We start from the raw sequence: 24466 nt of genomic DNA on the forward strand, positions 1-24466 counted from the left end.
AATAGTGGGATGATATTATTATCTCGTATTGTGATATTTATCTCATATTGAATGTCAATTGAACAAACAAGAGAACATTGATTTGGACAGGACAAGGTCAGTGGCGGAGCTAGGGGTGGTATTGGTCAGGGGGGGCGAGAATGGTCTGTAGGGGGGCTTTCGACACTATCTAAGCGGAGCACCACCACAGGTTGGCGCGGAGCGTACAGAAAATTTTTGAGTAAAGATTCTACCTAGATCACAGGAAATGACCCTTTCCGGGCCTTGCTAATTTGCAGATAAACGAAGAATAAATAGGTGTCATCGCCATTTTGTCAGAAAATGACACCAACAAAATGTGACAAATGTCAATAGGTAGATGAGAGCGCAATAAAAAAGTCAATAATCGCGAATAAATAAAATGTAGTAAAAAGCTGAAAAGGGCGCCAGCTGTCCATTTGAGTCCGTCCGGGGGGGCATCCGCCCCCCCCTGACTGTATGGACGCTCCGCCACTGGACAAGGTGGTCATGTGATCTTCAAGTACAGTATTGTCATTTACTGGCCTCATGTTTTAAGTACTGTCTCACTGTCATGGCAACACATTCTGCTCAATGCTCGTCGATATACAGACCTGTCGTCGGTTTGCGTCGAGTGATAACAAGTCTGGTTGATAAGTGTTGGACGAGGTCTGTATTACCGATGCCGCGTTAAAGTTGACAAAATGCTTGGTATGTGGTATCTCATCGGTTACATACCACCCCTTGCTGTGAGAGCATGCTGGGTACTCCGAAGAACTGCGACACCTCTACTCGGGATGAATCTGCGAGCGGCTGTCACAAGTGATTTTAGTCCCTCTTAATCCCTACTCGTTATGAGAAGAGAGACCGTGTTATTGATGAAGCCCGGGGGAGTCTGTGATTGCAATAGTTATGTTCCGTGTCGAGACGGCAATGACCGAAGAAAATCAGTCTGTGTGGGTCGAAAAAACTCTTTTTGACAGGGATGTGGAAAGTCTAAAGTAATATTTTTGCAAGTTTGACACCTTTTAGTTAAGAACAAAAGGTAAGATGCTTCTTTTGTTTAAAATCTTGAAAGATCTTTGTAGAAATTATCTGTTTGTTTTGTGACATTGATTTGTTTTAGCAATGTAGACGAGTAAACGATGTGTCTGACTGACGCTCTGCTACCTAACATCACAGTACAGTTAAGTAATTCATATCTAAATTTATTCTGTTTTATCACAAGTTAAATGTATTCAATTTTAAACGGGTCATTCACTTAAGAAAAGGTACAAACATTATATGTTAAAATCATGACTTAGTACAGTTTCTAATGTACTGTACAAACCACAGTAGAAAACGATGAAATGGCATATTATTAGTAATATAAGGTGACCATATTTGCCTGACTGGAATCAGGGACATTTACTCCGTGACTGATATGGGGGAGCGGTCTAAGGGAGGGGCACCCCCTCCCCTTTGGAAAATTTTCAAGTGCCTAAGGTGCTTAGATTTAAAATGGTGATACTTAGAAGCACTTTTTAAATCAATTTTATTTTCAAAAATGTAGTCTTTTTCTTAGATGAAATTTACTTAGTTTACGAAAGAGTGCTAGGCTAGATCGATCTAGCATATATTCCACTTTACAACTGGCCCACCTGAAATACTGGTTAGTTCCGTTCTGCGACTGCACACTTGACTAAATTTTGTTTTTACAATTATTTTACTAATAATGTGGGATATTTTCCAAAATCCTGAACATTTTGACGAATCGGGGACATTTTCGGGGACACTTGTTCATCGGGGACAGCACACTGAAATCGGGGACGTCTGGTCACCTCATAGTAAGAACATCTCTAAAATTGTGGCGCCAAGACACTCTCCCAGAAGTGTTGATCATACAGGAAGGTGCTAATTTCTTTTGGCCAACAAAAACCTGTTCTCTGTGCCGTATCATGTTTCACATTCTTCATTGAACATTTGATTCTCTGTGTAAAATCGTAGACTTAAGTATATTCCCAAGAGCTTAGAAAACCAGTGTATGCTTATTTGAAACCACATCCGTGTGTTTTGGACACTGGCTTTTTAAAACCAATTAGTCTTCTCTTTCGATGGGTATTCAGAGAATGATTTATATAAAATACCAAAAAACACTTGACCAAAGTATACTCATATGAAACACTGGTTGAGAGAAAATGACATTTGAAAATAACCCTTAACCACCTTCTTCCTCCCCCAAACCCCCTCCCCACCACTCCCCCCCCCCAAAAAAAAAACTATGAAAAACCTTTGAACTTATCTCTTTTAAGTGCATCTGTAAGATATGACATTCCAATGCGAGAGCATGTACACTTTAGTATCAGGAGGTAATACACACTTTGAAATGCATCTCTTTTCAACTTCACTTTTTTACGCCTACTTGTTAGTATCTTTTATACATTTCTTATTGATGAACAAGGTGGTAGGTAGCAGGTGAAACCATGAAGGGCACAGAATCCATATTTACATTTTTATGAAATTTCTTTTGGAGAAATGTTATGCCAAACACCTGCTGAAATCATCATATTTCATTCACTTTATAGCCAGAGGGAGCAATCTTGGTTTGAAAGCTGTCTGAAATCATCTAAATATTTTAACAAGCCTGGTCTGTTATTTTGCTATGTATACATAAAATGAAATATTAGAAACAAGTAAAGGAATTCAAAGAAAATGGGGAAACGGTGTGGTACTAATACAATTTAATTTAAAAATTCACCTCCCCCCTCCCCTGCTGTTTTGAATGGAGGTAAAGGTGAGTCACTGCTACTGTCCCTTTTTTCAACTCTGCTATAATTGGGACTACTTTACTATTTTATTCCAACTCTATTGGAAATAGATCGTTGTTATTATTTCTGAAGGAGAAGTTACATTGGAAGAGAGAAAATTTATGCATAATTTTGGTTTCCAAAAGGGTCAAAGAATTTTCAGAACAAAGTTAGTAAAATAAAGTTAAAGTCAACTTCAGAGAGTTCCTTCAATATCTCACTTTTAATGAGAAAAGCTTATCACAAAAACTTTAAGGGAGTGAAGACTCGCGCACAAAGAAACGTCTGATGCCGGTAATCTGACCTAGTTTCGAAAGAGGTGTAACAGAAGTGTTAGACACCAACTATCGATCCCAGAAAATACACACACAGCTTGCTACCTTCGGTAATTAGACACTAATGTACAGTCAATACATACAGCTAAGGTCAATACCCACAACACAGTGTACATAGCAGCGATGGACATCTTGGGTCTAGATAAAAGATAACAAGGTATCACGTTTCATTACTGTCTGCATTTTGTAGCGCCAAGAAGAAAACTTCACTTGCAAGCAACAGAAAGTTAACTTTTTTCAGAGGGCGTCACACGGTTTGGGGCGAGTCTTCAATGTCTTTAAGCAGAAGGACATAACACAAGCTACCCATGTAGCATACATTTTAGTTTCCTTCTGTTGGCCAGTAGAAACCATACTGGGATCAGGAAAGGACATGTTTATAGAGGAAAAGAAACAAAGACATGTTCAGAAAGAACCAGATAGAAATGTCATTACTATTAATGCTTCACATGAAATTGAACATACTCTGAAGCTACTTAAGTTTTGAGAAGTGTGTCGTTACGACTCAAAATGATGTTACATGTTCTTTATTCTTTATTCTCGATTTGTGATATGACAGACTAATCGTGTTACTGTGGGTAAGCATTTTCAAATTTTGTCTGAAATCGTCCAAAATATTGATTTCAAAAGTCGCAATGATACAGTAAGTCTATCAGTTCTGCGCTTCTTAACTGTTAACTTTATCCATTGCATGTTCATTTGCATATTCATTGCATTTTAATTACTCCATTGCTGGATTTAGGATAATTAGATAGTTGTTCCATTGCTTGCAGGAAACATGTAACCAGCTCATTTTGATGAAACTATTTGTAAGTCATGTGTCCGTCCACTTCAGCCATAAACTCCTTCTCCCAAAGTAGAGGGCTCAAGGAGCGTACTGGTCAACATTTAATACAATTACTGTAGATTCTTGCCAGCCAATTGGGACAACTTCTTCAATGCTAATACCACTCTATTCTAGCCACTCGTGTCATGCTTGAAAGCAGTAGCACTGACAGTATGAACAGTTTCTAATCTTTATGCAAATACAAAACATGATATTCATACTATTGTTGGCCTCACACTGTCAACACAGCTGCTGGTTGGGAAGCTGAAAAACATGAAAGTATAGTTTAGGAAGAAAAACTGTCCAAAATGGGTGTCCTTGCAATTATGCTACCATGTGTATAGATGTTTGTGTGCGTGTACATGTGTGTGCAAATTATCTATTCCAGCACACCTCTTTATTCACATTCCCCCTCCCCTCCCCTCCCCTCCCCTCCCCTCCCCTCCCCTCCCCTCCCCTCCCCTCCCCTCCCCTCCCCTCCCCTCCAAGACAGATCATTGTACATCATCTCAGGTTAAATGAATAGGATATAGAGGTGACCAGACAATCATATGTTAGACAATAAAGCTAAAGAACTCACATCAAGGGCAGTGGTTGAGGGGAAGGGGGGGGGGACACATGGTAGGTAATAAACAGGTTAAATGAATAGGAATGGAGGTGAACAGACAAACATGTTAGACAACAAAGCTAAAGAACACACATCAAGGGGTGTGGTAGAGGGGTAGGTGGGGGGACACATGGTAGGTAATAAACAGGTTAAATGAATAGGAATGGAGGTGACCAGACAAACATGTTAGACAATGAAGCTAAAGAACTCTCATCAAGGGGTGTGGTAGAGGGGGAGAGCGGGGAGGGGGGACACATGGTAGGTAATAAACAGGTTAAATGAATAGGATATAGAGGTGACCAGACAATCATATGTTAGACAATAAAGCTAAAGAACTCATATCAAGGGCAAGGGTAGAGGGGGAGGGGGGTTGGGGGCACATGGTAGGTAATAAACAGGTTAAATGGATAGGAATAGTGGTGACCAGACAAACATGAACTAGACAAAAAAGCTAAAGAACTCACATCAAGGGCAAGGGTAGAAGGGGTAAGGGGGGGGGGGACACATGGTAGGTAATAAACAGGTTAATTGGATAGGATATAGAGGTGACCAGACAAACATGTTAGACAACAAAGCTAAAGAACACACATCAAGGGGTGTGGTAGAGGGGGAGGGGGAGGGGGACATGGTAGGTAATAAACAGGTTAAATAAATAGGATATAGAGGTGACCAGACAAACATGTTAGACAACAAAGCTAAAGAACACACATCAAGGGGTGTGGTAGAGGGGGAGAGGGGGGGGGACACATGGTAGGTAATAAACAGGTTAAATGGATAGGAACAGAGGTGACCAGAAAAATATGTTAGACAACAAAGCTTATTACTTTATTCAGCTTTATGTATGTCTATTTCTCCTTTATTGTTTGTAAAATGGATTTGAGCAGACTTCGTGTTACTGTAGCATTTAAAATATGTGGCAGAATATTGATAATAGTAATAATGTTTGATCAACCCTCTTCTGCTGCCGGTACAATTGAACATCAGTTTTTCAATAACTAACAAATTTATTGTCACTTCTGTGTTAAATACATATAAGTTTCTATTGTGACTGGTTTTGATCTAAACTAGAAATACTTCGGAATGGAATTAGCATGTTATTCATGTGAAATAGCAAATTTTCCCAGCAAACCAAGAAAAATGTGTGAAATTGAGTGTGGGAATGGTACAGTAGGTGATGCGTATGCATTAATATAGCAGATTTATATATACAAGGTGGATCAGTCTGTATGGTAAATATTACACTGCTTACAGTAAGTGATTTGTATAAATATAACAGTCTGGTCTGATTGGCTATTGGGAGAGGAAGGAGAAGGAGGGGAGGGGGGATTGTTCAGAACAACTATGGAAAATTTCAAATGAATTAGTGACATGAAACAACATGAAAACAAAATGTGATAATTTTTATGATTTTAAGGGAAGGTCTTATATTTATTCATGTTAGAAGGTATACTAAAGTAGAGGGCAGCATATTCATAACAGAAATGAAGAAACTCAGGCACGGTTGCCAAAGGAAACTGTTGCCTAACCTCATGTTTGCATTAAACATTTTTTTTATGTTTCTCATAACTGTGACTGTTTCATCCATTTTTATCTTGCAGAAACGGTTCATGATGGCAGACGGATATAAGCGGCAGAAGAAGAATCTAAGCAGAACTTTTCATCTTTCATATTTATTCCTGTTAATCACTGAATTCCTAGTAACAACAACTCAAGAGTCAGCTTTTATTTTAGAGAAAGATAATTTCAAGTGGAACGCTGGCCCGTGGATGAAATGTCAAATCGAAGAAGAGGATAGCTGTACGCAGAAACGCAAAGTAGACTGTAGGAATGGCCTCGATCAAAGAGCGCCCCCAACTTTTTGTAAACCTTCGGATAGACCGGAGGATTCTAGGCCCTGTTCTCCATGTCCAGAAGCGTGCCTCCTTACAGCTTGGACGGCCTGGTCCGAGTGCAGCGCCACCTGTTCCCCGGCAGCCAATCGTATTCGTAGCAGAGAGGTCCTGAGGCCCGAGGTAAATCAAGGAGATGTTTGCGGAGAATTGTCCCAGTTTGAAGTTTGCGTTGAGTTACCGGACTGTGGGGATGACATGGTCCCCATCTATACATGGCGGACTGGGGAGTGGACCAGCTGTAGGAAGGTTAGTGGCAATATAAACTAAATGGAAGCCTAATGTAGGCTGGGGAGTGGACCAGCTGTAGGAAGGTTAGTGGCTGTATAAACTAAATGGAAGCCTAATGTATAGGCTGGGGAGTGGACCAGCTGTAGGAAGGTTAGTGGCAGTATAAACTAAATGGAAGCCTAATGTAGGCTGGGGAGTGGACCAGCTGTAGGAAGGTTAGTGGCAGTATAAACTAAATGGAAGCCTACTGTAGGCTGGGGAGTGGACCAGCTGTAGGAAGGTTAGAGGCAGTATAAATGTTAGCCTACTGTAGGATGGGGAGTGTCCCAGCTGTAGGAAGGTTAGTGACAGTATAAACTAAATGGAAGCCTAATGTAGGCTGGGGAGTGGACCAGCTGTAGGAAGGTTAGTGGCAGTATAAACTAAATGGAAGCCTACTGTAGGCTGGGGAGTGGACCAGCTGTAGGAAGGTTAGTGACAGTATAAACTAAATGGAAGCCTACTGTAGGCTGGGGAGTGGACCAGCTGTAGGAAGGTTAGTGGCAGTATAAACTAAATGGAAGCCTACTGTAGGCTGGGGAGTGGACCAGCTGTAGGAAGGTTAGTGGCAGTATCAACTAAATGGAAGCCTAATGTAGGCTGGGGAGTGGACCAGCTGTAGGAAGGTTAGTGGCAGTATAAACTAAATGGAAGCCTAATGTAGGCTGGGGAGTGGACCAGCTGTAGGAAGGTAAGTGGCTGTATAAACTAAATGGAAGCCTAATGTAGGCTGGGGAGTGGACCAGCTGTAGGAAGGTTAGTGGCAGTATAAACTAAATGGAAGCCTACTGTAGGCTGGGGAGTGGACCAGCTGTAGGAAGGTTAGTGGCAGTATCAACTAAATGGAAGCCTAATGTAGGCTGGGGAGTGGACCAGCTGTAGGAAGGTTAGTGGCAGTATAAACTAAATGGAAGCCTAATGTAGGCTGGGGAGTGGACCAGCTGTAGGAAGGTAAGTGGCTGTATAAACTAAATGGAAGCCTAATGTAGGCTGGGGAGTGGACCAGCTGTAGGAAGGTTAGTGGCAGTATAAACTAAATGGAAGCCTACTGTAGGCTGGGGAGTGGACCAGCTGTAGGAAGGTTAGTGGCAGTATCAACTAAATGGAAGCCTAATGTAGGCTGGGGAGTGGACCAGCTGTAGGAAGGTTAGTGGCAGTATAAACTAAATGGAAGCCTAATGTAGGCTGGGGAGTGGACCAGCTGTAGGAAGGTTAGTGGCAGTATCAACTAAATGGAAGCCTAATGTAGGCTGGGGAGTGGACCAGCTGTAGGAAGGTTAGTGGCAGTATAAACTAAATGGAAGCCTAATGTAGGCTGGGGAGTGGACCAGCTGTAGGAAGGTTAGTGGCAGTATAAACTAAATGGAAGCCTACTGTAGGCTGGGGAGTGGACCAGCAGGAAGGTTAGTGGCAGTATCAACTAAATGGAAGCCTAATGTAGGCTGGGGAGTGGACCAGCAGGAAGGTTAGTGGCAGTATAAACTAAATGGAAGCCTACTGTAGGCTGGGGAGTGGACCAGCTGTAGGAAGGTTAGTGACAGTATAAACTAAATTGAAGCCTAATGTAGGCTGGGGAGTGGACCAGCTGTAGGAAGGTTAGTGGCAGTATAAACTAAATGGAAGCCTAATGTAGGCTGGGGAGTGGACCAGCAGGAAGGTTAGTGACAGTATAAACTAAATGGAAGCCTAATGTAGGCTGGGGAGTGGACCAGCTGTAGGAAGGTTAGTGGCAGTATCAACTAAATGGAAGCCTAATGTAGGCTGGGGAGTGGATCAGCAGGAAGGTTAGTGGCAGTATCAACTAAATGGAAGCCTAATGTAGGCTGGGGAGTGGACCAGCTGTAGGAAGGTTAGTGACAGTATAAACTAAATTGAAGCCTAATGTAGGCTGGGGAGTGGACCAGCTGTAGGAAGGTTAGTGGCAGTATCAACTAAATGGAAGCCTAATGTAGGCTGGGGAGTGGACCAGCAGGAAGGTTAGTGGCAGTATAAACTAAATGGAAGCCTACTGTAGGCTGGGGAGTGGACCAGCTGTAGGAAGGTTAGTGACAGTATAAACTAAATTGAAGCCTAATGTAGGCTGGGGAGTGGACCAGCTGTAGGAAGGTTAGTGGCAGTATAAACTAAATGGAAGCCTAATGTAGGCTGGGGAGTGGACCAGCAGGAAGGTTAGTGACAGTATAAACTAAATTGAAGCCTAATGTAGGCTGGGGAGTGGACCAGCTGTAGGAAGGTTAGTGGCAGTATCAACTAAATGGAAGCCTAATGTAGGCTGGGGAGTGGATCAGCAGGAAGGTTAGTGGCAGTATCAACTAAATGGAAGCCTAATGTAGGCTGGGGAGTGGACCAGCTGTAGGAAGGTTAGTGGCAGTATAAACTAAATGGAAGCCTACTGTAGGCTGGGGAGTGGACCAGCAGGAAGGTTAGTGGCAGTATAAACTAAATGGAAGCCTAATGTAGGCTGGGGAGTGGACCAGCTGTAGGAAGGTTAGTGACAGTATAAACTAAATGGAAGCCTACTGTAGACTTGCTAATGACTCAAATGTAGGCCTAGCTACCATAACTGATTGGGGAATCTCATGTTTGTAATGTTTCTTAAAACACTAAAACTCAAATAATGACATCACCAAGCCATACAACAGTACTACTATTTTTTAATATTTTGCTTCATTCTTCACTGTTATGTACTTCTTAGACTGTTATGTACTTTTTAGGTAGAGTTGCCAGGTACAGTTTTCAAAGAGGTCAAAACATTACTGGCATGTGTTGTAATAACAATACTGTACATACCTGTACAAAGGTGGACTGTAACAACATATCATTCAAGATTTTTTGGGTTATTTTGTATAACATTGTTACCTTGTGATATTGGAATAAAGTTCTGTTCTCCACCAGCTGCACCTATCAATAGAAGAGGTGGAAGGGGACCCTCACCAATACATTTCTTTTGCAAGGTTCTAGCTCAAAATTTGCAGTACGCTTGCACTTTGTGTTGTCAATGAATGTATGTTTTAACAGTAAGGTGCTACATTGATTATAGGTCAATCGATCATGCTGATCGTGTTTACTTACACACTGAGTAATTGCTTTGTCATGGCAACCTAACCACAGCAACCCATGAACCTCACTCTAGGCATATCTATTTGTTAGTTTCTTTCACGGTTTTGTAATTAACTTAACTTAATATTCCAAGAGGTGACAAACTCTGATGCCAGTCTGACCTCTACCTTGTCTGAAAGCACATTGACCGTTTGATCCCATGTTAGTCAGATTTGCACAAATAATTTATGATTGTCATCCCAGAATTTAAGTGAGTGTTAAACTGTTGGTCAGACAAGAAACCAGCTGTGTTTGCTGCCCCTTGGGAAAATTCAAGCATTGGTTAGTTTTGAGAAATTTTAATATAAACGTCCATTGATTAAACCAAATGTTAACAGTACTGTACATGTATAAAAGTAAGTTGGCCTGACGTGCTTTTGTGTGATGCGTTGCTTGAAAAATCAATCTTTATTTCACTCCTCTCTTACCCTAAGTCTCCATTCTACATACAGTAATGCAATCAAATCAACCAGCTTATACAAATGTTGGTAAACATTTTAGCGCTGTGCACTGACTTACTTTCGGGGTCAAAGGATCAATGCTAGGGTCAACCACTTACCTTTATCAGGGGTCAACATTAGGTTCAGTGTAATTAAGTAACCATGGGTATGAAACTCATATTTACTGTAGTATGTGTATCAGATCCTCCTGCAAGCAGGAACTTGCGAAGAAGCCATCATTGGCTTATCAAAGCCGCAAGCTAATCTTGGAGTGACTCAAACTCAGGACCTTATGATTGGAAGGCACCAGCTTTAACCACTGAGCTACAGTAACACTCCACAATGCTCCACAAAGCTATTAAACACTCCTATGTGGATGTTCCATAAAGAGTAAAATGGAACCTGTTGTGTTCAGGAGTCGTCAAGGTTATTTGAGGTCAGTGAAAGACCTGTGTCAAAATGTGCCAATTCTTAAACATGATATTTCGGAATTAGGATTATATGAATGGATTTCATATAGTACTCAAGATTAAGTAGTACTGTAGGTCAAACACTTAAGCAACCAATGACAATATTTTTCAGCTGCATGGAACCTGCTCCATTTAATTGAAGTGACTCCATAACCCAGCCACAGTATAATCCTACATAAAAGTGGTCCTTCGGATCATATTCATTGTGAATATCATTTTGTTTGCAAAGTTTCTTTAATATCTTCGTCGTCGCCTCGGTGACTTTTCTTCAAGGTGAAGAGAATGATAGACAGAATGTCGCTCTGTGTCGTACACACAATAGCAAAGTGCCAAGTCAGTATTGTGTGGTTTACAAACATGTTGGCACCTTGACGACATTTCGTGGCCTAAAGCATTAAGCATTACTGTAGTACTATTAGTGTGCTTTCGACTGTAAACTAATTGGCATGTTTTTGTGGATGGATAATGTAAACAGCTATGACATAGAGACCACCCGCCGCCCGGTGGGAACAAATGCTAGAGGGCCTACTTGTCCTTTCAACTTTGGTTTCTAAAACTTTGAAGGATGATTGATCATCGATAAAGCAAAAAAAAGACAGCTGAACTGTTTGTAACTTCCTTGAAGTCTTAGTAATAATAAGAGATATGCAAACATATTTAGATGGTAAATTATATACTTTGCATGGTAAACTATATACTTACATGGTAAACTATATACTTTACATGGTAAACTTTATACTTTACATGGTAAACTTTATACTTTACATGGTAAACTTTATACTTTACATGGTAAACTAAATACTTAACATGGTAAACTATATACTTTACATGGTAAACGTGGTCACTGTCTTTCAACTTTTAGATACATCTTGTACAGTGGGTTGATTTTACGACCGTCTGAAATCTTTGACATTTGATCATTCTTTGGTTTGGTGAACGTCTACGGTCCTTTTGTTTCTATGTAAACACTATTACGTACGGTAAATTAGTGCAGTGACACCTAAAACCCTTTGATGCAGTCAGCCTGGAATTTTAAAAGGTCATCAATGATACTGCCCTCAAATTTTGGAACGTGCGACAGAATTGTCAAAACTTTTCCGATAGTCGTTTCCTAGTGCAGGTCGTGACCTTCCATATCATTTCAAAGAAAGATAAAACATCCCAGACCACAGGAAAAATACTTTGAGGGTGACCGTAAATCCCTGCTTGAAAGTTTTGAGCATTGAAACATTATACAACCATCGTTTTACCTTTCGGTTTTTACAGAGTAATGTTTATATAGAAACTGAATATGTTTAGATCGATGCAGACCAAAACCCATCTCTGTTGCAAAAATCAGCAGTGTAATACTGTATGTACTACAAATTGTATAGAGAGTTGTTAAACATTGTATGTGGGGGCTCAATGGTGTCGTACAAGTTTAGACTTGCTCAAGTCTCCAGCCTTGCGGTAACGGAACATTAATACTGTGGAAGGTTTTACTTTAAAGTAGCTGTTTGTGGAATCATTGATCGGTACTGCACATTCGATTGAACGGTACCGCACATTCTATTTAACAGTACCGCACATTCGATTGAACGGTACTGCTCATTCTATTTAACGGTACCGCACATTAGATTTAACGGTACCGCACATTCTATTTAACGGTACCACACATTCGATTGAATGATACAGCACATTCGATTGAACGGTACCGCACATTCTATTTAACGGTACAGCACATTCGATTGAACGGTACTGCTCATTTGAATGAACGGTACCGCACATTCGAATGAAGGGTACCACACATTCAAATTTTAAAAGTATATCATTAACATTCTTATGTGGCCATATACTCTTGGGCCTAATGGTATCTTTAAAAAAGGTATGAACTAAATCTTGGTTGAAGCATTGTATCATTTTTTTGAAAGACTTTCTCAAATATTTGATACAACTAGGGATTTCTGCAAGTACAGTAGGACTGTGGAAGGGGTCAGGGTTTAGGCTTGTATATTTCATGTCATGTTCAGGAATCTGTCTATAAAATAGATCTTGTTCCCTCCTGTTTTTCTGCTACAGATAGACTCGCTCATAAGTGGAGAGTGTGGTCTGGGGCAGAGGACCCGCAGTGTGGCTTGTCTCGACGAGACCGGGCGAAACGTACCGGAGGACGGCTGTCTGTATCGTAATCAAGGTATGCCATGGCAGGAATCTATTAATAGGACCATAGAAGAGGCAATCACCACAGGGTGGTGTCCATGATTCTGTATTTTTATATAAGGAAAGTAATTCTTACCATTTTGGATTGCAGATATACTGTAAGATGAGATGTTTGCTGTATTTTGTTCACTTAAGAATTAAAGAAGCATTCAAATTTATCTCTCTTTTTAATATCAGAAAGAAACGTTGCTATTTGGTATGCAAGTAATATGTATGTATCACTTACTCATTCAAAGGGCATATCATGTTGTTAAAATTTAAATCTCATTGGTATCAAAGGGATATGTATGTTACATATATTGTGATTTTGCTCTCACCTCAATGGAACTTGGTGGCAAGTTCACTTAGCAAATGTACTGCATAAGAATATCTGTGTATAAACCTAAGATGAAAAAAGTCATTTAAGCAGAACTTGCCAAAACTTAAAATTTCAAGGCTCTCATAAATATTGTGGCAGTTACTGTATGTGAAATGAATGCCTAATTGTTGAACAAGAGATCATGGGCATGAGTTAAACAGGGTCACAGGGACTACAGAAATCTGTTCAGACTAAACTCTGAGCAATAATCGATCTGGTTTATCAAGATGCTTGGAAGTCAGCTTTAGTGCACCAACTAATGACTGTTACGTAGAACGTGAATTCTCAATCGTGATTGCCTTCTAAAACCACATGCCAACTCTAGTATATATCAGTACAACAATATAAACAGACTTGGCTGTTTCATCTTGACAGCTTATAATGCAGTAATCAAAGACACGTAACTCTACTGCGAATTTTTTTGCCTGTTAAGTCGAAGTCCTTTAATGTGTATGTCTCTTTAATACTTAGAAGCAAATCTCCGTCAAAACGATGCTGTGTTCAGCTCTGTGTCCCTTCAATGAGCAATGGTGCATTATTACGCCCAAATTACGTTCCTGTTTTGAAATACTTCATATTTTTTAACGAGGCCGGCTATGGTTAGCAACTGTGTTTTGCTGCGGTTAAAGTAAAAACACGATTGATTTTGATATATCCTTTCTCACGTCCTCTAACTTGTTCCGTAGGACAAACTCAAAAATGGATCTTTGGTCATCATCCAAAATAAGATTTAGTCATTCCAGATGGTAAGAAAAGCATCGAAAATCAGTCCGGCAGGGATTAAGTTCTTGTTTCTTTTCGTCTCGTTCCAGGTCAAACGCCAGCAGACTTGGAGATTTGTTCAGTTCCTTGCGACTGCGTCTTGTCGGATTGGTCGGAATGGTCGCTATGCTCGCAGACTTGCTTAGATACGCTGGATCCCAGTAACCTAGGATACCAGACACGGAGCAGAGAGATACTCCGACTCCCTGATAAGGAAGGTCTACCGTGCGCTCACGTCAATGAGCAGAGGGAATGTGTGAACGGCAACCAAACGATACCAGAATGCCCGCTGTACCAGTGGCTTACCCAGGTACGTTCAGTGTGTGGCATAGAGACTTCTATGAAGTGTAGGTTTGTGTAGGTTTACTGTGTGCTCACATCAATGTACAGAGGGAATGTGTGAACGGCAACCAAACGATACTGGAATGCCCGCTGTACTAGTGGCTTACCCAGGTACATACAGTTTGTGTCATAGAGACTTCTATGAACTGAAGGTTCCTGTAGGTTCGGGTTGGTTCATGTAGGTTCGTGTAGGTTTACCCTGCGCTCACGTCAATGAGCAGAGGGAATGTGTGAACGGCAACGAAACGATACCGGAATGCCCGCTGTACCAGTGGCTTACCCAGGTACGTTCAGTGTGTGGCATAGAGACTTCTATGAAGTGTAGGTTCCTGTAGGTTGGTGTGGGTTTGTGTAGGTTCGGGTTGGTTCGTGTAGGTTCGGGTTGGTTCATGTAGGTTCAGGTTGGTTCGTGTGGGTTGGTGTGGGTTGGTGTGGGTTGGTGTGGGTTCGGGTTGGTTCGTGTGGGTTCTGGTTGGTTCGTGTGGGTTCGGGTTGGTTCGTGTGGGTTCGGGTTGGTTCATGTAGGTTCAGGTTGGTTCATGTGGGTTTGTGCGGGTTCGTGCGGGTTCGTGTAGGTCCGTGTAGGTTCGTGTAGGTTCATGAAGGTTTGTGTTGGTTGTGTTTTAACAATAGGCAATCTCCTTTATATACTTCAATATATACTAGAAACACATATCCATATAAGTCCTATCTAGTTCCACAAATATTGTTGCTTTGATTGTTAAATTCAGCAACAACCAGCAGTAGCATGGCGGTACAATGAGTTGATCACTAGAATTATGGACATTTATAGAATTATCGACAAGTTAAATTCAGCAACAACCAGCAGTAGCATGGCGGTACAATGAGTTGATCACTAGAATTATGGACATTTATAGAATTATCGACAAGTTAAATTCAGCAACAACCAGCAGTAGCTTGGCAGTACAATGAGTTGATCACTAGAATTATGGACATTTATAGAATTATCGACAAGTTAAATTCAGCAACAACCAGCAGTAGCATGGCAGTAACGTGAGTTGATCGCTAGAAGTATCCACAAGTTTGTCAGTAAATGTTTACAGAGATATCTTTTGAAACATGTGTCTGAAGTTTCAAGTGAAACTGTCAATCAGCCGACCACCCAGTGCTTCTATACATGTTTTTCACAGGATAGTGTGTTGAGATATGTGTAATCACCACCCCCCTCTAGTAGCCCCGTTATTTCTGCATCCAACTTGTAGTTATCTTGAAGATTGCCATGTTTGTTTATTTTATTTATTTTTAGGAGTGGCAAGGATGCATTCCTAGAGATGGTATTTGTGGCGGTGGCAAGGAATGGAGGCAGGTCTATTGTATAAAGGTTGGAGATACAACCAAACAACCAGTAGAAGAAAAGCATTGCCTGCAAACTGGTGAATATGCATTAATATGTTAATATATATCTACATATTCTCATACATATTCATATCATTGCAGTTATTGCCAAATCCACTGTTTAATACAGTGAGTGAAGTATTGACCGAATGGATAAATGTGTATTTTTTATGTGTTTATTTGTTTTGTTTTATGCGTTTCATGATATTTCTGGTGTGTTTGTGTCATCATCACACCTGCGTGGGTTTTTCTTTTCCCGCAGATAAGAAACCTCTCTCCCGGCGTGCGTGCTGGAGAGATTGTCCCGTCGACTGTCAGCTAGGGGAGTGGGAGAACTGGTCCCCCTGCTCCAGGAGCTGCGGGGACGGAGGGTTCCACGTACGCATGAGGGAGGTCCTGAGACCGCCCGCTCACGGAGGCCAGCCCTGTGACGCTCAGTATCAGACCAAGGAGTGTGAACCTGTGGAATGTGCTTGGTGGAGGACAGGTATACCTTCCCTTATTACTTCGGTTCTCTTTTACATTATTGAATGGAATGAATGATTTTTCAAGAGAACTATTCAGTGTATGATGTCAGACTTCTTTGTTTCTAAATGGAAATGGAAGGCTGGTGTGATTACATTGTAGAGAGATAGGTGATAACAGCAACAGTTGAGGCAGGTTGTATACATGTGAATCATGGTTGCAGGGTATGGTAGCAGTATTCAAACAGCTTTGTTTGTATCTGTCATGGTTTAAACTCACTTGCAGCTATATTAGTCAGATAATTACAGGATTTTTGAAATTTTGAGCATATTGTATGGCAAGGAATCACAAAGCTAAACTAGCTTCCTGGTTTACCATATGCGTAGATGAAACAATGAAATTGCCAAACTGTTGAGTAATGTCCCAGTCATTGAATGCTGTCTAGTCATTCTTGATTACAATGTGAGGAGTGTTAGCTCAGTGGTTAAGGTGTGGTAGGAGTGTTAGCTCAGTGGTTAACATGTGGTAGGAGTGTTAGCTCAGTGGTTAAGGTGTGGTAGGAGTGTTAGCTCAGTGGTTAACGCCTGTGCCTTTCAATCATAAGGTCCCCATTTCGAGTCACTCCCAGATTAATGTATGTCGTCCAGTTACAGAGTTGTTGACAATTGACAATTCGTAAACATGGACGTCAAATATGAATCTAAGAGACTGACTTCGGTCAGCTTGCGGCTTTGATAAGCCAATGAGGCTTCTTCGTGAGTTTATTTATTTATATTTTTATTTGTTTATTTTACAAAATTTTATAGCGCCTTATCCAATCAGAAATTGCTCTAAGGGGCTTTACAGTAAAAAGCATACAAACATGATATACAAATATATAAATCATTAATGTAAGGTATAAAAAGTGTAGAAAATTTGTATACAATCTGACAATAAATTGTATAAAAACTGCAAATGGGAAATCGAAAATTATACATACAAATTCTTAAAATTTAAAATATATATATATGTGTAAAATTAAAAATTTTAAAAGCGCTATAAATGCAAAATGGAAAATGCGTTGTAATAATGTGACAATATAAATAGTATAGAAAGCACGGTTAATGGAATGCAGATCTAAATAGGAAGGTTTTGACTAGTTTTTTAAATTCATCTATTTTTGGCACACTTAGCTTCCTCCGATAAACTGTTCCATAATGTCGCAGATGAGTAATCGAAACGTCTGTTTCCGTATGTACAAGTTTTATTGACAGGTTTGGTATTAGTAACTTGCAGGAGGATCTAAAATACATACATACATACATGTTGGCTCATGGTTGTTTAAATGTTACAGTCACATGCCATAGGAGCAACGGCTTTTGGTATGAAATGTTTTAGTTTTAGAGCCGGCCGTCGTTAAACATGATCTTGCTTAACTCTCTCCTCAGATTCTTGGAGTACCTGTTTTCTGGACAGTCGTGATTCGGCCTGTGGGAGGGGGCTCTGGTATCGGGTGGTGTATTGCATCAGCGCTCTAGACACAGAAGTGGACAGCTCTAACTGTGAAGGGATCACTAAGCCACTTTCCAGTGACCAGTGCAGTGTTCCCTGTCCAGAGGACTGCATCGTCTCCGAGTGGTCCAAATGGAGTCCCTGTTCGGTCACTTGTGGGAAACAGGGCGGCATTCAGATACGCTGGAGGGAAATACTGGGTGAGCAGAAGTTTGATTATTTTTGTGCTGTAATATTGTTTGGAGAGTAATGTTTATATGATTGAGTGTGCTCAGTTGCAAGCTGGTGCTATATTTTACAACTTTAATGTAATTTACGTCCACAAGTTTTTCCACTTCTTTTCAAGAAACATCGGCAATTTTTTTCCTTTACTTCAGAATCTTTTTTGGCGACCCTCCAATATGTTTTTGGGACCCTTAAGAAGGTCCTAACCCTAGTTTGAATAGCAGGGCCTTTAATAGCAGGTCCGTATGTTTGATGTAATATGTACAGATTGTAGTATTATATAATTATTGTTAAGTTATTTATTTCTGTAATTCTGAGGATGCAATATTTTTAGACTGTATTATTTTTAAGCTGTAATATATATATATTTTTTTTTTATAATTTAAATTTTTTTTTTTTTTTAAGGTTGTATTAATTTATGCGTTTCTGTGAAGCTGCTTTGAGATCATTCTTTTGATGTAAAGTGCTATATAAGAATAAATTATTAAAAAAAAATTATTGAAAAAAAAAAGTGCTATATAGAATATTATTAGTAGTGCTGTGTATTAAAGAAGAGCATAATAGAGTATATATGTTATTGTTTGCCAGCATATGGTGCCGACAGTGAGGACTGTCTTAGCGAGGACCAACTCGTACAAACCAACGTTTGTAACCTGCATGTCTCATGTGACGCCTACATCTGGCAAATCAGCCCCTGGGAGGTGTGTACAACTATGGAAAGTGTAGATGCCTGCGGTGAGGATGTCGGAGTCCAGAAGAGGAATGTCACCTGTGAGATCGACTCCGGTGAGAGCTGTTTTCAGGATAGGGGATTAATGTTTAATAGTCAGAACACAGATACTGTATGTATAATGCCATAGGGTACACCTGTCCCTTTTCCAAATTTGTCTGGTAGTTTTAACAGGTAAAAATCTGTTCCTTTAGAGGGCAAGAACAGAATCAAACCACAAAGGAAAGTAAACTTGAGTAGAGAATTCAGGGCAAAAGACTAGAACAAATTTAACACCTGCACAAGAATCCTCGGAAAATATGCCGTCACACCTTGACTTCCCCAGGATAGATTCTGCTATACGTTAGTTAAAACACTTGAACATTCGTAAAGCTTAAAAACCTGACAGTCGTGGTGAACTTAAGCAGTAAAAATCATATGTATGCAGGGCCTATGGAACATATAAAAGCAGAATGTTTTATGATGGGATGATGTGGATGGAAGGTTAAACCCCAGACCCTATATGATGGGATGAAGTGGATCGAAAGTTAAACCCCAGACCCTATATGATGGGATGAGGTGGATGGAAGGTTAAACCCCAGACCCTATATGATGGGATGAGGTGGATGGAAGGTTAAACCACAGACCTTATATGATGGGATGAGGTGGATGGAAGGTTAAACCCCAGACCCTATATGATGAGATGAGGTGAATGGAAGGTTAAACCCCAGACCCTATATGATGGGATGAGGTGGATGGAAGGTTAAACCCCAGACCCTATATGATGGGATGAGGTGGATGGAAGGTTAAACCCCAGACCCTATATGATGGGATGAGGTGGATCAAAAGTTAAACCCCAGACCCTATATGATGGGATGAGGTGGATGGAAGGTTAAACCCCAGACCCTATATGATGGGATGAGGTGGATGGAAGGTTAAACCACAGACCTTATATGATGGGATGCGGTGGATGGAAGGTTAAACCCCAGACCCTATATGATGAGATGAGGTGGATGGAAGGTTAAACCCCAGACCCTATATGATGGGATGAGGTGGATGGAAGGTTAAACCCCAGACCCTATATGATGGGATGATGTGGATGGAAGGTTAAACCCCAGACCCTATATGATGGGATGAGGTGGATCGAAAGTTAAACCCCAGACCCTATATGATGGGATGAGGTGGATAGAGGGTTTAACCCCAGACCCTGCATGATGGGATGAGGTGGATCGAAAGTTAAACCACAGACCCTATATGATGGGATGAGGTGGATGGAAGGTTAAACCCCAGACCCTATATGATGGGATGAGGTGGATGGGGAGGTTAAACCCTAGACCCTATATGATGGGATGAGGTGGATGGAAGGTTAAACCCCAGACCCTATATGATGGGATGAGGTGAATGGAAGGTTAAACCCCAGACCCTATATGATGGGATGAGGTGGATGGAAGGTTAAACCCCAGACCCTATATGATGGGATGAGGTGGATGGAAGGTTAAACCCCAGACCCTATATGATGGGATGAGGTGGATGGGGATGTTAAGCCCCAGACCCTATATGATGGGATGAGGTGGATGGAAGGTTAAAGCCCAGACCCTGTATGATGGGATGAGGTGGATGGAAGGTTAAACCCCAGACCCTATATGATGGGATGAGAGTGTATGGAAAGTTAAACCCCAGACCCTATATGATGGGATGAGGTGGATGGAAAGTTAAACCCCAGACCCTATGTGATGGGATGAGGTGGATGGAAGGTTAAACCCCAGACCCTACATGATGGAATGTGGTGGATGGAAGGTTAAACCCCAGATCCTATATGATGGGATAGGAGTGAGCTCGAGGAATGCACAATTTCAAGATCACTAGAAGTTTTAATCAAAGTCAAAAAGGGGTCCCTTTTTTGTATCAGGTTTGTTATTTTCTATCATGATTAGGATAATATGATTATGATATTAATAATCTCATTTTATAGTAATTTTTTCATCAGAAGTATGGTTTCTTTATCAATGACTGTATGCTACACAAGAAAGTAGTTACTTTGGCTATTAACCTCAAGTTTATCATTACTATGAGTTTTTAATTGGTAAAAATATAATTAAAATTTCTTTGCATTAATTTGTTTCTAATAGATACAACACAATCGGAAATTCCCCATTTTTGCCCTACAAGTTGTTAGTCGATATCAATCCACCGTCCATGCCATCTACATTGACTCTCTCTCGTGTCCCATATTTGCTCACGAGGGTCATTAAATGCTCAGATCATATTATCTTTTTCATGTGGATAATGTAGACATTGCACAACAAGTGATATGGTGAAGGATGGTTCAAATAATTACCCAGAATCCTTCAGCCGGATAGATCTTGAAGTTACAGATTATTAGAAGATTTGGATCGTAATTTTATTTTTTTCTTTGTTCAGGAGTCGCGGCCAACGAGACCTTATGTTCGTCCTCCGAGAAGCCCGATACTCATCAATCTTGTAGCATTCCATGTCCAGTGGATTGTGTGGTCAGTCAGTGGTCAGAGTGGTCTGGCTGTAACCAGACCTGTGGTCACGAGGCACATCAAGAGAGGTCAAGGGTCGTATTACTGCTTGAGGCGAACGGTGGGATTCCCTGCCCTGAAGGAGCTAACGAGGAGGGTGTCCTTCTTGAATCCAGAGCTTGCGATGGGGTTCCTCCATGTTACAGTTACCAGTGGCTGACCGGTAACTGGTCTCACTGTCTGGTAGCAAGGGATCAGTGCGGCCAGGGGCTTAGGGACCGACAGGTCTCGTGTGAAAGAAATGATGGGACCATTGTTGATCCAGGTGAGAAATCTTTCGGTTCTACATTATTGTTGAGTTTTAAAAACCAAGGTGTATTCTCATCGGCATTTTAACTAAAGGTCCAAATTTAGAATCAATTTATCTAGAGTGAAACTTTTGCACAAACAGTGTTGAACTCAGTGTTCTGCTGGGGGGGGTGGGGAATTGGGGATACAAAGGATACAAAGTTGAATGGAACATTCCATCTTTCAACTCATGAAATATTTGCACTATTGCACTCATAACCATTCATTATTTGTATACTATAGTTCATATATTTTCAGGTAGAGGAGGGTCCAGTACGTACTAGGATGTGCAGGGTCTTGTAGGTGCTAGGATGTGGAGGGTCCAGTAGGTACTAGGATGTGGAGGGTCCGGTAGGTGCTAGGATGTGGAGGAGCCAGTAGGTGCTAGGATATGGAGGGTCCAGTAATTGCTAGGGTGTGGAGGGGCCAGTAGGTACTAGGATGTGGAGGGTCCAGTAGGTACTATGATGTGGAGGGTCCGGTAGGTACTAGGATGTGGAGGGGCCAGTAGGTGCTAGGATATGGAGGGTCCAGTAATTGCTAGGGTGTGGAGGGTCCAGTAGGTACTAGGATGTGGAGGGTCCAATAGATGCTAGGATGTGGAGGCTCCAGTAGGTGCTAGGATGTGAAGGGTCCAGTAGGTGCTAGGATGTGGATGGTCCAGTGGGTGCTAGGATGTGGAGGGTCCAGTAGGTACTAGGATGTGGAGGGTCCAGTAGGTGCTAGGATATGGAGGGTCCAGTAATTGCTAGGGTGTGGAGGGGCCAGTAGGTACTAGGATGTGGAGGGTCCAGTAGGTACTATGATGTGGAGGGTCCGGTAGGTACTAGGATGTGGAGGGGCCAGTAGGTGCTAGGATATGGAGGGTCCAGTAATTGCTAGGGTGTGGAGGGTCCAGTAGGTACTAGGATGTGGAGGGTCCAATAGATGCTAGGATGTGGAGGCTCCAGTAGGTGCTAGGATGTGAAGGGTCCAGTAGGTGCTAGGATGTGGATGGTCCAGTGGGTGCTAGGATGTGGAGGGTCCAGTAGGTACTAGGATGTGGAGGGTCCAGTAGATGCTAGGATGTGGAGGGGCCAGTAGGTGCAAGGATGTGGAGGGTCCAGTAGGTACTAGGATGTGGAGGGTCCAGTGGGTGCTAGGATGTGGAGGGTCCAGTAGGTACTAGGATGTGGAGGGTCCAGTAGGTGCTAGGATGTGGAGGGTTTAGTAGGTACTAGGATGTGGAGGGTCCAGTAGGTACTAGGATGTGGAGGGTCCAGTGGGTGCTAGGATGTGGAGGGTCCAGTAGGTACTAGGATGTGGAGGGTCCAGTAGGTGCTAGGATGTGGAGGGTCCAGTAGATGCTAGGATGTGGAGGGACCAGTAGGTGCAAGGATGTGGAGGGTCCAGTAGGTACTAGGATGTGGAGGGTCCAGTGGGTGCTAGGATGTGGAGGGTCCAGTAGGTACTAGGATGTGGAGGGTCCAGTAGGTGCTAGGATGTGGAGGGTTTAGTAGGTACTAGGATGTGGAGGGTCCAGTAGGTACTAGGATGTGGAGGGTCCAGTGGGTGCTAGGATGTGGAGGGTCCAGTAGGTACTAGGCTGTGGAGGGTCCAGTAGGTGTTAGGATGTGGAGGTATTCAGTAGGTGCTAGGATGTGGGGGGTGGGGCCAGTAGGTACTAGGATATATTAGTGTTCAGTATAGTTTTGTACCCATATTGATCGATCAGTCAATCAATCAATCATCAAATAGCTAATGTGTACTAGCCATGATATATTAATTCACTGTTCTTGTTGTTGTTCTCTAAGAGATGTACTGTAAGTGTCTTGTTATTTACTTGACCAGGGTTCTGTGTGAGAGAGATCTTTGGACCGGTCCCACTCACTCACGAGCAATGCTACGTAGCCTGTGGAGGTGACTGCGAGCTCTCCGATTGGACACCGTACGGCCCGTGCGAGCACCACTGCGAACCCCTAGATCACGTCGGTTACTGCCGTCGCAGGTCCAGAGAACTATTAGTGGGTAAGACTTATCCCTGATTTGTTTTTTATGTTACACATTGTCATACAAGTTTTTACGTATGCATGCAGTTTGGTTTATATATCTATGCGACTCACTTTCTATGCAAACTCTGTTAACCTGTCTTTACATTGTTGCTTTAAATTAGTACATTAAACTCTCAGCTACGTTGGTTATAACCCTATGCTACTGTAGAGTTGATAACTAAATAGATTCGATACATTTTATTTTATTTCAGATCATCCAGAGGACATCTTTGCACTTTGTCCGCATCTCTCAGCCGATGAACTGTTGGAGGTGATGCCATGCACCAGTGAGACTCACAACTATACAGCTAACATAGGCCCCTGGAGTGACTGCATTCTGGGTGAGTTTGTCCTAATTTTTAACTGATCGAGTCGATCGTCTGAAATAGCAGTTTTCTATATTGTCTGTCTTAGACAGTATATAGAGCATATCACATTGTACTGTAAGGTCTTTGTTGGTGTATCAGGTTTTGCAGTTTGTGTATACAGCCAGGCGCGTAGCCAGGATTTTGCCAAGGGAGGGGCGAACCTGTAGACAAACTATCAGAGCCGTAGATTCTGCATTGAAAACTATCTAAGTGTAGCGCCACCATGAGTAACAAGAAAATTTTGGCTGAAAACGACTCCCAGATTGCTTGAAATTACTAGCGATATCATAAAAACATACAAAAATATATGCCCAACGGGGGCGGTTGCCCCCTTTGCCCGCCCCCCTTCCCCCTTGGCTATGCGCCTGTATAAAGCTGTCTGTTTTCACAAGCTCCCGTAGAGGTGACATCAATAAACAAGTACGTAAGGAAGGAAGGAATTTTATAATCATCAGGAGTTCCAAATCAGAACAGAAATCAAGGAACCAACCGAAAAGAATTTCATAAGCTAATTTATTCATAAGGTAACTTGATTTGGAAATGGAAGAAAAATACATCATTCTAGAACATTATTCCTCTGTTGTCTAGACCATTCACCTTTCTCTCCT

The 24466-nt window shown here is 41.6% G+C and overlaps 1 protein-coding gene across 1 annotated transcript in view; it reads left to right on the plus strand.

Moving 5' to 3' along the window:
- The window catches only part of LOC139981949 (thrombospondin type-1 domain-containing protein 7A-like), a 62584-nt gene that overhangs the window by 20187 nt on the left and 17931 nt on the right, over nucleotides 1-24466 (plus strand). Inside the window, exons 2-11 of the mRNA XM_071994370.1 lie at nucleotides 6150-6689; nucleotides 12778-12892; nucleotides 14089-14348; nucleotides 15648-15774; nucleotides 15999-16223; nucleotides 17629-17892; nucleotides 18506-18703; nucleotides 21048-21437; nucleotides 23291-23467; nucleotides 23703-23831. Coding sequence (XP_071850471.1) covers nucleotides 6159-6689; nucleotides 12778-12892; nucleotides 14089-14348; nucleotides 15648-15774; nucleotides 15999-16223; nucleotides 17629-17892; nucleotides 18506-18703; nucleotides 21048-21437; nucleotides 23291-23467; nucleotides 23703-23831 — 2416 coding nt within the window. The 5' untranslated portion in view covers nucleotides 6150-6158. The remainder of the gene's footprint in view (nucleotides 1-6149; nucleotides 6690-12777; nucleotides 12893-14088; nucleotides 14349-15647; nucleotides 15775-15998; nucleotides 16224-17628; nucleotides 17893-18505; nucleotides 18704-21047; nucleotides 21438-23290; nucleotides 23468-23702; nucleotides 23832-24466) is intronic.

Source organism: Apostichopus japonicus, chromosome 16 (assembly GCF_037975245.1).
Source record: "Apostichopus japonicus isolate 1M-3 chromosome 16, ASM3797524v1, whole genome shotgun sequence".
NCBI classification, from domain to species: domain Eukaryota; kingdom Metazoa; phylum Echinodermata; class Holothuroidea; order Aspidochirotida; family Stichopodidae; genus Apostichopus; species Apostichopus japonicus.